The 13,705-nt window shown below is 52.0% G+C and overlaps 1 protein-coding gene across 1 annotated transcript in view; it reads left to right on the top strand.

The window, feature by feature from the left end:
• Window positions 1-13,705, top strand: part of TNFRSF8 (TNF receptor superfamily member 8) — a 102,502-nt gene that overhangs the window by 79,704 nt on the left and 9,093 nt on the right. Inside the window, exons 11-13 of the mRNA XM_027770673.1 lie at window positions 1,854-1,955; window positions 2,056-2,109; window positions 12,203-12,228. Coding sequence (XP_027626474.1) covers window positions 1,854-1,955; window positions 2,056-2,109; window positions 12,203-12,228 — 182 coding nt within the window. The remainder of the gene's footprint in view (window positions 1-1,853; window positions 1,956-2,055; window positions 2,110-12,202; window positions 12,229-13,705) is intronic.

Raw genomic sequence — 13,705 nt, 5'->3', positions numbered from 1 at the left:
TGGCCTAAACCTGCTACTCAAAAAATATTTGTTGAATGATTTGATGGCCTTGACTAGCTGCTTAATTCCTTTGAGCCTCAGTTTTCTCTTCTGTAAGATTGTGACAGCACAGGCCATGCAGGGTTGCACGCAGTATATTATGTAGCTAGCACATTATCCCCTGCGTGCGCCATAGCACTGCAGACAGTCCAGGCAAGGGGCAGCTCTTAGGAAACGCCAGGCAATTCATTCAGGGACATGCAGTTCTATTCACTGACACCAGGTGGCAGTAGTAGTCTTCAGGCCGAGAGTTCTCAAAATTCCATCCTGATAGGCGGCTTCCGAATTTAACTTTCTAAACAATTATCTGGCCAGCAGCTAGCGTGGTGGTTAAGGCACTGGATCCCACATGGCCGACTCTGTGATCAGTCTCAGACCTAGAGTTCTGAAAACATGCTGGGTACGTGGTTGTGTGCCCCAAATCTTGAGAGTGGAGGAAAAGGGATTATGGCATGGTCATCCCCCTGGAAGGGTGATTTCTTTCTTTTTTGGAGAGGTTTTTGCTATAGGGCACGTGTGCTCACCAGAAAGACAGAGAGAGACAGAGAGATAGAAAGCGAGAAATCACCCCCCAGGGGGGATGGCCACGCCGCAATCCCTTCTTCATTCTCCTCTCGGGATCTTGGGCACGCATGCACACACGCCCGGCGTGAGTTTAAGCCACCGGGTCCGGGACTTGAACCGTGGTCAACTACATGAGAGTCCAGTGACATAGCCATTACGCTAACTGCTGGTCCCTGGAGGGGTGATTTCTCACTTTCTCTCTCTCCTTGACTCTATTCTCTTTATTGCTCTCCAGAGGGCACACACACCCTATGGCAAAAAAAAAAAAAAAAAGAAAATTATCAGCCCATTCCAGACCTACAGAATCAAAAGTTGCATGTTGGGACCAGCAGTTAGTGTAATGGCTATGTCGCTGGACTCCCAAGTAGTCGACTGTGGTTCGCATCCCAGACCCGGTGGCTTAAAACTCACGCCGGGCGTGTGTGCGTGCATGCCCAAGATCCTGAGAGGAGAATGGAGGAGAAGGGATTGCGGTGTGGCCATCCCCCCGGGGGGGTGATTTCTCGCTTTCTGTCTCTTTGTCTCTGTATGGCGAGCGCACGTGCCCTATAGCAAAAACCTCTAAAAAAAAAAATAAAAAGTTGTATGTTGGCAAGATCTCCAGGGTACTGTGTACACATTATAGTTTGAGAAGCACTTAGCTGTCATATGTGTCTTTCTTAGTACCTAAAATAAACTTAAAACAAAAATCAGTAACTAGATATATGGTTTCTATTAGTGACAAAAGGAAAAAAGAAGCAAATTAAGAACCAAGATGTAAATAAATATATATAGCCATTAAGAGCATGAGACTGAGGGCCCAGCAGATGGCGTAATGGTTACATCACTGGACTCCCACATGGGTGACCGCAGTTCAGATTCTGGACCTGGTGACTTAAAGCTCATGCCAGGCACATGTGCGTGCATGCCCAAAATTCCAGGAGGAAAATGGAGGAGAAGGGATTGCGGCATATTTTGGGCCTCAATTCCCTCTCTCCCTCAATTTCTCACTCACTAGAAATGCTTTGCTCTGCTCTCAGCTGTAAATAGTTGACCAGTTTCTTGGAGCTGGGAGAGGGAGGTAGGAAGGTAGGGCTGGATCGGATACAGTCCTGGCTTGGGATGGGGCCAGCTAGTTACAGCTGTTTGGTTGGTAGTTACAGTGGAATCCATGTCCCAGAGGAGGAGGTCGTAGTCCGAGGCCGGGCTGTCCTGTTCGGTTGCAGTGGGGCCACCCCACTGCAGGACTCTAGGGCACCTCTGTGTTTCAGGACCCGCTCTCTTCTCGGTGCTGCTTGTGCTGCTGGTGTTGGTGGTTGGCCTCTTCTTCCTCCTGTGCTACTGGAGGCCCTGCAGGAAGCAGATCCGGCAGAGTGAGTGAATGAACCCTCAGGGCCTGGGGGTCGGGCTGCTCTCTCCACCTGCCCTGCTCCCTGGGGGAGCAGCTCCAACCCTTCCCTGCTGTCGTTTCAGAGCTCCACCTGTGCTACCCAGGCCAGACCTTCCGGCCCAGGCCGACACCTGCAGGTAAGTGGCCAGTAGTCCAGAGGGGCTGCCAGGGCCAGGTGGACATGCAACGGCCCGGCTCAGCCTCGGCCTCGGTCTTGGCCTCAGGGCTCCCTCTGCATGGCTTCCCACAGGTTGCTCTTGCTCTGTTGCCAGCCTCGTGTGTAAGGGCACACCGTGAGTGACCATGGCATGGCCAGCCCTGTATGGCGGTCAGATGCAGAGCTGACGCGGAGGCTCGAAGCCCATCGTGTCTTTCACTCCTTCCTCCACAGTGTCCAGGGAAGGGCATTCTGATCACCTTCCTGCCTCTCCTCTTCCCATTCCCCCTTCTTCTCTCCTTCCTCCTTTTTCTTCTTCCTGGCAAATCTGTGGAAGGGCAGGGCAGTCAGGCTGGAATCGTCCCACTTACAGGCCTTGTGACCTTGGGCAAGTGACTTGATTCCTCTGTGTCTCAGTTTTGTCATCTGTAAAATGGGGACAGCGGAACCTACTGCAGAGGTGTGGTGTGGCTTACTGGAGACGGGGCCAGCGAAGCCTGTGAGTGGTCTGCCTTGGTAGCACTGGCTGCCCCTGGGAGGCAGGCAGCCCGTGTCTGGGCACTTTCTCCTCATCAGGAGTGCCAGGCCTTTCTGAGTTCTAGGTGGCTTGGAACAACCCTGGTCCTTGTTCTCTGATTGCCCAGCCTTCCGGGCAAACTTCTGGAGCCCCTGACCCTCCTGACGTGTCCAGACAGGGGACGGGTCTCTTCGAAATGGCACCTGATAGGGAGGGAGTCCACAGCAATCTGGTGCCAAGTGTCTTCTCTCCTGCAAAGCAGGGCAGGGCCTTCCTCGTACTCCACAAGCACGAATTGAGCACCCACCATGTACTGGGCCTCCCTCCCATAGAGGGGCCAGTGCCTCTGCCCCCATCCCAAGTTTCCTTCCTTTGGAGAAGGCAAGGCCAGAGAGCCGGATGACTGCCCAGGGCCCCAGAGCCTGCAGGGTGCCAAGCCAGACTCAGGTGTGGGTCCTCAGGGGAGAGGGTTGCTCAGCTGCAGTCCCTGGGCTCCTGTCTGTGAATGGCTCAGCCCTGACCCCCTCCCTCCGTCCTCCCCGGCGCTGCCCGTCAGAGCCCAGCCAACAGCACAGCCTCTTGAGACCAGGTCATTGTCCCTGTCCCAAGGTCTCCCTAGACCCTGAGAGACCCTTGCAACGGGCTGACTGTTGACTTGGGTGCAGAAACAGTCCACTGAGGCCTGTTTTGACTTTGGTGAGTTTCACAAGCCAGCGCCTGTGTTCCCTTTGCGAGGGGGTTTTTGTGTTCTGAAGGTTTCAAGCCTGTTTCCGTGAGCTGTCAGGCTCAGTGTCTCATTGAAACCCGCACTTGCTTTCTTGACATTTTTCTAGTAGTAGAATTTCCATTGCCGTCAGTTTATTTTTTTCTTCAAACCTTTGTGAAAACAGTTTTGTGACAAAAAGAAAAAAGAGAGAGAGAGAAAAGTAACTTCCCTTAAAAAAGCCAGCCTACAAGGACCTGAGCCCTGAGCCCCAGGGGTGGACATTGCGTCTCAGGTCGTCTCTGGCCCTCTGGTTTCCATGGCTCCTTAGGGTCTGGGTTCCTAGATCTGAGATGGAAGGAAAATGAAGCCAGGAAGGGAAAGAATTCAGGGTGCAGAGTGGGAAGGAACGGAGAAAGGGGGACGCCCGTTTCCTCCGCACAGTGGATGGTGGGGGCCCGAGGAGCATCCATCCGTCCCTTCATTTAGCCTTCTGTTCACACTGACACCGTCCTCCCAGAGCCCTTCCTGGTACCGGGTCTGTACTGGGTACAGAAACTGTCCCAGCCCTCCCAAGCTCTCAGACCAGTGTCATCTGCTCAGAGGGACTCAGGGGGAGGCCCAGCTGTGATGGTGCCAGTGGGAGGGTGCCGCTGAGAGGTGGCTGAGGCTACATGGAAGACCTGGGTTCAGTTCCCAGCTCCACCTAAATAGGCCGGGTGCACAGGTGTTAGCTAGTCTGTGGTCCTAGCTAACTAGGAGCATGGTGACATAGCAAGGCCTTGTCAAAAATACGTCCCCACCACCTCTGGTGATCTCTCTCATTAAATAATAAAAGGGGGTTGGCTACAATGAGCAGCATGGGAATGTGCCCCCGACCCCCAGACCACTTGGCAGGGGGCTTTGTGGGCATGGAGCACACCAGGGATGTGAGATCCGGGCAGTGGGGCAGGTGCTCATCAGCTGTGTGAAGTGGATTTGGCTTCACCGTGTGTGTCTGTGGTGCCAGGCTTTGGCACAGCACACGCATGGTCTCACAGCGAGGCCAGACAAGCAGCCTGCGCACACAAAGTGACTGTTTTAACACGCGGTAGGGCTAGGGTTTTGTGCTGTTGAGTTTCTCTAAGAAGAGGGTCTCACCCTTGGCTCTGTGGACGTCTGGGGATGGAGCTGTCATGGGCATTGCAGGATTGAGCAGCCCAGCCCATCAGATGCCAGGGGCACTCCCAGGTTGTGACACCCCAAAATGCCTCCAGACCTTGCCCAATAGCCTCCGGGGAAAAAACTACTTCTGCTTGAGAACTGCTGGTCTAAACGTCCTTTCATCCTTCATTTTAATTTGATTTTATCTGTTATTTCAGGCAGATTTAGGTTGAAAAAAAAAAATCTGTTTTGTTTTGAAACAATTGCAAGCTTACGGGCGCGCTGCAGTACAGTAGGAAGAACTTATTTTTTCCGGAACCATCTGAGAGTAACTTACTCATTGATGCCTTATCACGCCCGAGAGCTTGAGTGTGGGTCTCATAAACAAGGATGTGTTTTCACACGACCCGCAGTAGCAGCATCAGAATCCGGGAATTCCCACTGGTGCATGGTCACCAGCGTGTGCTCAGGCCCTGCTCAGGTTTCTGTATTTGTCCCAATAACGTCCTTGACAGCAGAAGGATCCAGTTTAGACCCACATGCTGCAGTAGCTGTCTGGCCTCCCGAATCTCCCCCGGTCTGGGTCAGTTCTCGCCTTCCCCTTCACTTCACGGCTTTGACACTTGAGAAAAGTACAGGTCAGAAATCTGACACCCCTCATTTAGGGTCGGTCTGGTGCTTCCTTAGGGGATCCGGCTCATGCATGTTTGGCCAGAAGGTCCCAGCAGTGATGCTGGGCTCCTCTCAGGGCATCCTGCCAGCTTCCCTCCGTCCCTCCCTGGCTCTGAGCACTGTGAGCACCAGACTGGGGGGTGATGCTGCCAGGCTTCTCCACTGCGAAGCTGCTCTTTCCTCCTTGGTGACTGCTAAGTATTTTGGGGGAGGTACTTTGAGACTATCAATAACCTATTCCTTTTTTTTTTTTTTAAGAATGATTTTATTTAACTTATTTATTTATTTTTAATTTGATCAGAAAGGGACAGAGTGAGAGAGAAAGTGAGAAAGCAAGCCGCCAGTTCTGAGACTCGAACCGTGGTCAGCCAGGTGGGAGTCCAGTGCCCTTAACTACCATACCACCTGCCGGCCCCAATAAACCATTCTTCATCAGACTTTCCTTTTCTTCATTTTCATTTTTGTACTGGTATGAACTCCTGGATTACTGTTCTGTTCACTGGATTATAATCTGTTACCGTTATTATTTCTTTTGATTCTCAAATTGTCCCAGATTAGGTCAGTGGGAGTTCTTTCTTCCTTTTTGTAAGAATTAATTTAATTTAATTTATTATTATTAGTTTTAATTTGCTATAGGGCTCACCAGAGAGAGAGAGACAGACAGACAGACAGAGAGTGCGCATGGGACAGAACGCGCCATCGCGGCTGGGCCTGGGCACTTTTTTACTCTAAGATGTTTCTGGTTTATCTCGTACCCTCCTGCCCTAGCCCTGGAATCCTGCCGGCTCCCCAAGGAGCCCAGGTTTGAACCTAGGGATGCCTATGGGCAAGGTCTGGCTGAACCTCCCTGCCAGATTCCTTCCCTGAGCCTGTTCTGCTTCCCACAGCAGCAGGGAGTCCCAGGCCAGAGAGGGAGGGGGCTGAAGGGGAGAAGATGGGCATGGAGGGAACTGAGCGTCCTAAACCCTGTGTCAGAACTCACGTGCCCAGAAGCTTGGCCTTCAGAGCAGCCTGGGGTACGGCGCTGTTGTCCGGGGGGGCGCCGCCACTGCCAGCGTGTTCTTGGACTCCTATCCTGGGGTGCCAGACAAGTTTATGAGAAGATGATAGTTATTCCCAAAACCAAGGAAACTAATAAATGCAAACATCAGACTGAAGCAACATTTTTAGGGGAAAAGCACTTACGAAATCTGACCTCTGTACTTGGCAAGAGTTGTTCTGGTCTTTATCAAAGTACTCATGGGCTGCATTAGGTTGTCGGGAAAGTCATGATGTATTTCTCCACGTTTTTCTAGGCAAAAATGTGTCACGACTCTCCTGACAACCTTATAGCATGGCTGCAGGCCGATGTGGAGCCTTCCTGATTCAGCCTTCTTACCTTACGTTATTTCACACTCGTTTCTGGGAGTCAGTATCAAATGCTGCTTTTCTTCTCAGTGTGTCAAGCCATGCTAACATCTTAGGCTTTTCCAAGACCTACTATGTGCACCTTTCCTTTTTAATAGCTTAATTAAGAATTCTAAGTAGGCTTTCGTTTTTCAGTTGTCAGTGGGTGCTTGCACTTGCCAGAGAGAGACAGAGACAGGGAGAACCCACCTCTGTCAATACGGCGTGCTCACACCAGCTGGGATGGGTGCAGTGGGAGGGTGCCGCTGAGAGGTGGCTGAGGCTGCGTGGAAGACCTGGGTTCAGTTCCCAGCTCCACCTAAATAGGCCGGGTGCACAGGTGTTAGCTAGTCTGTGGTCCTAGCTAACTAGGAGCATGGTGACATAGCAAGGCCTTGTCAAAAATACGTCCCCACCACCTCTGGTGATCTCTCTCATTAAATAATAAAAGGGGGTTGGCTACAATGAGCAGCATGGGAATGTGCCCCCGACCCCCAGACCACTTGGCAGGGGGCTTTGTGGGCATGGAGCACACCAGGGATGTGAGATCCGGGCAGTGGGGCAGGTGCTCATCAGCTGTGTGAAGTGGATTTGGCTTCACCGTGTGTGTCTGTGGTGCCAGGCTTTGGCACAGCACACGCATGGTCTCACAGCGAGGCCAGACAAGCAGCCTGCGCACACAAAGTGACTGTTTTAACACGCGGTAGGGCTAGGGTTTTGTGCTGTTGAGTTTCTCTAAGAAGAGGGTCTCACCCTTGGCTCTGTGGACGTCTGGGGATGGAGCTGTCATGGGCATTGCAGGATTGAGCAGCCCAGCCCATCAGATGCCAGGGGCACTCCCAGGTTGTGACACCCCAAAATGCCTCCAGACCTTGCCCAATAGCCTCCGGGGAAAAAACTACTTCTGCTTGAGAACTGCTGGTCTAAACGTCCTTTCATCCTTCATTTTAATTTGATTTTATCTGTTATTTCAGGCAGATTTAGGTTGAAAAAAAAAAATCTGTTTTGTTTTGAAACAATTGCAAGCTTACGGGCGCGCTGCAGTACAGTAGGAAGAACTTATTTTTTCCGGAACCATCTGAGAGTAACTTACTCATTGATGCCTTATCACGCCCGAGAGCTTGAGTGTGGGTCTCATAAACAAGGATGTGTTTTCACACGACCCGCAGTAGCAGCATCAGAATCCGGGAATTCCCACTGGTGCATGGTCACCAGCGTGTGCTCAGGCCCTGCTCAGGTTTCTGTATTTGTCCCAATAACGTCCTTGACAGCAGAAGGATCCAGTTTAGACCCACATGCTGCAGTAGCTGTCTGGCCTCCCGAATCTCCCCCGGTCTGGGTCAGTTCTCGCCTTCCCCTTCACTTCACGGCTTTGACACTTGAGAAAAGTACAGGTCAGAAATCTGACACCCCTCATTTAGGGTCGGTCTGGTGCTTCCTTAGGGGATCTGGTTCATGCATGTTTGGCCAGAAGGTCCCAGCAGTGATGCTGGGCTCCTCTCAGGGCATCCTGCCAGCTTCCCTCCGTCCCTCCCTGGCTCTGAGCACTGTGAGCACCAGACTGGGGGGTGATGCTGCCAGGCTTCTCCACTGCGAAGCTGCTCTTTCCTCCTTGGTGCCTGCTAAGTATTTTGGGGGAGGTACTTTGAGACTATCAATAACCTATTCCTTTTTTTTTTTTTTAAGAATGATTTTATTTAACTTATTTATTTATTTTTAATTTGATCAGAAAGGGACAGAGTGAGAGAGAAAGTGAGAAAGCAAGCCGCCAGTTCTGAGACTCGAACCGTGGTCAGCCAGGTGGGAGTCCAGTGCCCTTAACTACCATACCACCTGCCGGCCCCAATAAACCATTCTTCATCAGACTTTCCTTTTCTTCATTTTCATTTTTGTACTGGTATGAACTCCTGGATTACTGTTCTGTTCACTGGATTATAATCTGTTACCGTTATTATTTCTTTTGATTCTCAAATTGTCCCAGATTAGGTCAGTGGGAGTTCTTTCTTCCTTTTTGTAAGAATTAATTTAATTTAATTTATTATTATTAGTTTTAATTTGCTATAGGGCTCACCAGAGAGAGAGAGACAGACAGACAGACAGAGAGTGCGCATGGGACAGAACGCGCCATCGCGGCTGGGCCTGGGCACTTTTTTACTCTAAGATGTTTCTGGTTTATCTCGTACCCTCCTGCCCTAGCCCTGGAATCCTGCCGGCTCCCCAAGGAGCCCAGGTTTGAACCTAGGGATGCCTATGGGCAAGGTCTGGCTGAACCTCCCTGCCAGATTCCTTCCCTGAGCCTGTTCTGCTTCCCACAGCAGCAGGGAGTCCCAGGCCAGAGAGGGAGGGGGCTGAAGGGGAGAAGATGGGCATGGAGGGAACTGAGCGTCCTAAACCCTGTGTCAGAACTCACGTGCCCAGAAGCTTGGCCTTCAGAGCAGCCTGGGGTACTGTGCACTTGTCCCAGGGGGTGCCGCCACTGCCAGCGTGTTCTTGGACTCCTATCCTGGGGTGCCAGACAAGTTTATGAGAAGATGATAGTTATTCCCAAAACCAAGGAAACTAATAAATGCAAACATCAGACTGAAGCAACATTTTTAGGGGAAAAGCACTTACGAAATCTGACCTCTGTACTTGGCAAGAGTTGTTCTGGTCTTTATCAAAGTACTCATGGGCTGCATTAGGTTGTCGGGAAAGTCATGATGTATTTCTCCACGTTTTTCTAGGCAAAAATGTGTCACGACTCTCCTGACAACCTTATAGCATGGCTGCAGGCCGATGTGGAGCCTTCCTGATTCAGCCTTCTTACCTTACGTTATTTCACACTCGTTTCTGGGAGTCAGTATCAAATGCTGCTTTTCTTCTCAGTGTGTCAAGCCATGCTAACATCTTAGGCTTTTCCAAGACCTACTATGTGCACCTTTCCTTTTTAATAGCTTAATTAAGAATTCTAAGTAGGCTTTCGTTTTTCAGTTGTCAGTGGGTGCTTGCACTTGCCAGAGAGAGACAGAGACAGGGAGAACCCACCTCTGTCAATGCGGCGTGCTCACACTGCAATCCCTTCTCCTCCCCTTCTCTACCCTGTCAGGATTGGGGGCATGTGCACACATGCGGCAGGTGTGGTTTTTAGGCCGTCAGGGCCATTATTTGAACCGCGGTTGGCCATGTAGGAATCGGCTCCCTTTTTTTTTGGAGAGAGATTTTTGCTATGGGGTGTGTGTGTGCTCTCCAGAGAGACAGAGGCAGAAAGTGAGAAAGAGAGAAAAAGTGAGAAAGAGAGAAAAAAGTGAGCCATCCCCTAGGGAGGGCTATGCTGCAATCCCTTCTTCTCCATTCTCCTGTTAGGATTTTGGTTATGCACACCCACACACCCAGCATGAGTTTTAAGCTGCCAGGTCTGGGACTCGAACCATGGTCGACTATGTGGGAGTCCAGTGATGTAACCATTATGCCTTCTGCTGGTCTCGAGACAGGCATGTTCCCCAGGCCCCCTGTGTTACGATCCTCCTGCCAAGCCTCCCAGTTAGCTAGGACTACAGGTATGCACCCTGCACCCGGCGTGTTCAGGTCAGCCTGGGATCCAGGCCTCCCGTGTGGCTTTCAGCAGCCTCCCCAGGCTGTACTTCCCTCGACTGATCTGAGGAGGACTAAGGCTTGGAGACGTGCCTAATGTGTTGGTTTTCAGGCCACTCACGACCCTGTACTGCCTCGCAGCCTCACTGTCTGGCGTTTGGCTCGTTTCTGCTCGGTTCATACAAGCACGGCTCTGTGTACGGCCACGTCGTGTTCTTTCCTGAGTACGATCCCCAAAGAGGGACTCCTGGGCCATAGGGGGTGAGGTTTTCATTGCCCGATGGCTCTTCAGCAAAATGGAGTTGAGGGCCTAGAGATGGTGTAGTGGTCACTGGTCTCCCACATGACCTACCATGGTTCGAGTCCCAGACCTGGTGGCCTGAAAAATCACAGCAGGCACGTGTAAGCATGTGTCCGAGATCCTGGGAGGCAGGGAGGAGAAGGGATTGCGGCCGTGGCCATCCCCCCGGGGGCTGATTTCTCACTTTCTCTCTGTCTTCGTGCACAAACCTCTAAGGCAGAAACCTCTAAAAAGATAAAAATGGGAGATGGAGCCAATTTTCAGGGCGAGAGTAGCTTTGTGTTCCCCTTTGCCTGCTTCCTCTCCGAGACTGACTTTATCATCTTTACTATTTGTCTTGTTACTTTGTCACACACTTTTTATCTTGGCCACCCCAATGTCTTGGCACCGAATAACAACGGGCTATCAAATCACTCTCAAAGGATGAAGATTTGGCTTCTGCATCATTTAAAAGAATGTGCCTCAGGCCAGGGAGCATTTCCCAAGGCGGCAGCTGGGGCTGAGACAGTGGCTGTCTCATGGGAATGAGCTGTGACCTCCTGGGGTGACCACTCTTCAGGACTGCAGTTTGCAGGTTGAGCAAGCTGGGTTCACTTGCCACATCGAGACTCAGGTGTGTCGTACACAGCTGCTTCTCTTGGCTACATCGCAGCCCCTTTTCCTGGTAGAGACCCTCCACCTGCTGTCGATCTCTTACAACACCCCTAAGAAGGTTTCCCAGACCAACCTAGAGTCCACCCAGCAGGCCCAAACCTACTCTCTTATGTGCATTTCGTATCGTTTGTTGACTGGCCTTCCGCGGGGTGGTTGAGATCAGAAAGTGTGTTCTGGAGGTGGCTCAGCTCACCCCATCAGGTGGTAAGCTGGTTCACCTAACACCGCAGACCCCAGGTCTCTGTGGGTGGTCTCCTTGGGAGTCACGACAGGCTGTGCAGCCCTGCGGGGTCATCTTAGCTGGGAGTGGACTTGTATTAGGGTAGACTAGATGCCTGGTGCCATTTCCCCTTTCTCAGAGGGTCAGTGAGCCCTGCTTAAATGACAGTCCAAGCTGGCCCCTATTCGATATGAGAGGACAACCGGGTCGCGGCTAGGTCTGCGGTGAGAAGATAAAGGCTGTGCCCTAAGAATCGTTGTGCCTCCCGAGCCCACAGAAGGGTGGGGTTGAAGGAAGTCAGGAGACGGAGAGCAGCTGTCTTCTCAAAGGCCACTGCCTGGCTCTCGCAGGCACACAGAAGAGAAAACCAATTCAGCTGGGCCGGCTTCCGGCCTGTCCAAGGCAGGGTGGGATAGCATGCTCAGGACTCGCTATCCTCTCTCTGTCGCCTGCCTCAGTATGAGGTCTTCCATGTGAGCCAGCGTGAAGGGCCGGGGAGCTCTGGCGCCTCCGAGCTGGTGGCAGCAGCCACAGACCAACCTCTGACCCGGCGGAGCCTCCTGGGCCTGGCTTGGGCTTCTCCTGAGCCTGTCCTTGCGTGTGGCAGGGTGAGGGGGAGAACAGTCACTCAAAATGAGAGTGCCCAGGGGAGAGAGGTGGTCCCCAGTTCTCACCTGCTGCTGGAGCAGGGAGCATTGCAAAGTGAACCTCTTGGGCCCTGGGCCTGGGTGGGGGCACTGACCCTAAGACCTCTCCCCTATTCCCCAGGCTGGGTCTAAGCCCTGGGTGGGAAGTCAGAGCTGTCCGTGGTCCAGGGAAGCCGTGCACTGACAGGTGGGTGGGGTGGGGTGGGGCTGGGTGGCTGCCAAACTCTCCTTGAAGTCACTGATCCTTTTGCTTTCTGCAGATTCCAGTCCCAGGAGGAACCTTACAGTAAGTACTCCCCTCACCCCCCTCAGCTTCCTACCCCACAATCTGACTTTTCCTTGACAAATCTGGGTATCTATGAGCTGCAGGGGAGCCGGGAAGGGAGGGTGGACGAGCCATGTCCCACCACAGTGCCCAGAGTACAGGGCCCCCTGCAAGTTCAGGCTGGGTCTGCCTCACTGCAGGGAGCTCTGGGCACAGGCCCCATCTGGGGCCTCAGCCAAGCCTTGGCCAGGATGGGAGCCCTGCCCCACAGTAGCCTCCAGCTCCTGGCTCAGCCTGCAGGGGACTTCCAGAAGGGCCTGCAGACCCAGTGGGTTTGGTTTGGGCCACTTTGGATACCAGGTCTGGTCGGGACAGAGGTTTGCTTTGTATCCCTTTTCTCTTTTATTCTTCCTTGAGCCGTGTCCTTGAAGCTGGGTAATAAATTGGTGGTACGCGTTTTTTAAAATGAGCTACTGCATATGGAGCACTTACTATGTGCTAGGTGCCTTTCCCTGTGCTTTCTGGAAGTTATCTCAGGTAGTCCTCACAGAGGCTGGAACTGTGGCCCCATTTTGTGAAGTAGTAACAGCACCATTGGGTGATTACACAGTTGGTGGCCCTAGAAGGTTTCCAGCCCAGGGCCGGCCTCCTGCCTGTTCCCTTCCTCTTCCTGTATGGTGCTCACTGTGAGCCAGGCGCTGGGGCTTTGTGAACGTCACTGCTGGTCCTACAGCCACCCAGTACTGAGGCCCGTGCAGCAGGTCCTCTTTAGGCTTGGCCGGTCCCCTGCCCTGTGCCTGCTTCTCAGGCAGAGTGGAGGTTGAGGGTAGGGCCTCTGGAGTGGAGAGAGGAGCAGGTGAAGTTTTTGCATATGCTTGGGTCTCGGGTGTAATGGTTAACTCCCTTCTTCCTTCATTTATCAATTCTCTATTATTTTTCCCCTTTTTTTTAGTTTTGCTATAGGGTACGTGCTCTTGCCCAAGAGAGGGAGAGAGAGGAAGTGAAAAGGCACCCTGCAGGAGGGATGGCCACCCACAATCCCTTCTCCTTCATTCTCCTCTCGGGATTTGGGGCATGTACATCCATGCGCCCAGCTTATTTTCCAAGCTGCAGGGTCCAGGACTTGAACAGTCAGCCACGTGGGATCCAGCCATGTGGGAGCCACCATGCCGCCTGCCCAGCCCTATTACTTTCTTTTAATCCACAGTCATACATTAGGAAAGAGTCCTAGTCTTTAACTCTTAAACACATAGAACCACAATACTAGTTCAATTTCAAACTATAGGGAATCACATTCAGATGTGCTTGCATTTGACAAGTGGCTATTACAATACTGGGTCATTTTACAAAAAAGTACTTAACAACGGATAAGATAATCATGTATGAACCAACACCTCTTAATAATAAGTCCTTTAAAAATGTGCTCTTTTGGGAACCAGCAGTTAGCGTAATGGCTATGTCGCTGGACTCCCACGTAGTCGACCGCGGTTCGCGTCTC

Source organism: Tupaia chinensis, unplaced genomic scaffold (assembly GCF_000334495.1).
Source record: "Tupaia chinensis unplaced genomic scaffold, TupChi_1.0 Scaffold000146_1, whole genome shotgun sequence".
In the NCBI taxonomy this organism is placed as follows: Eukaryota; Metazoa; Chordata; class Mammalia; order Scandentia; family Tupaiidae; genus Tupaia; species Tupaia belangeri.
Note: the sequence above shows the minus strand (reverse complement) of the source record. Positions and strands in the feature narration are given on the sequence as shown.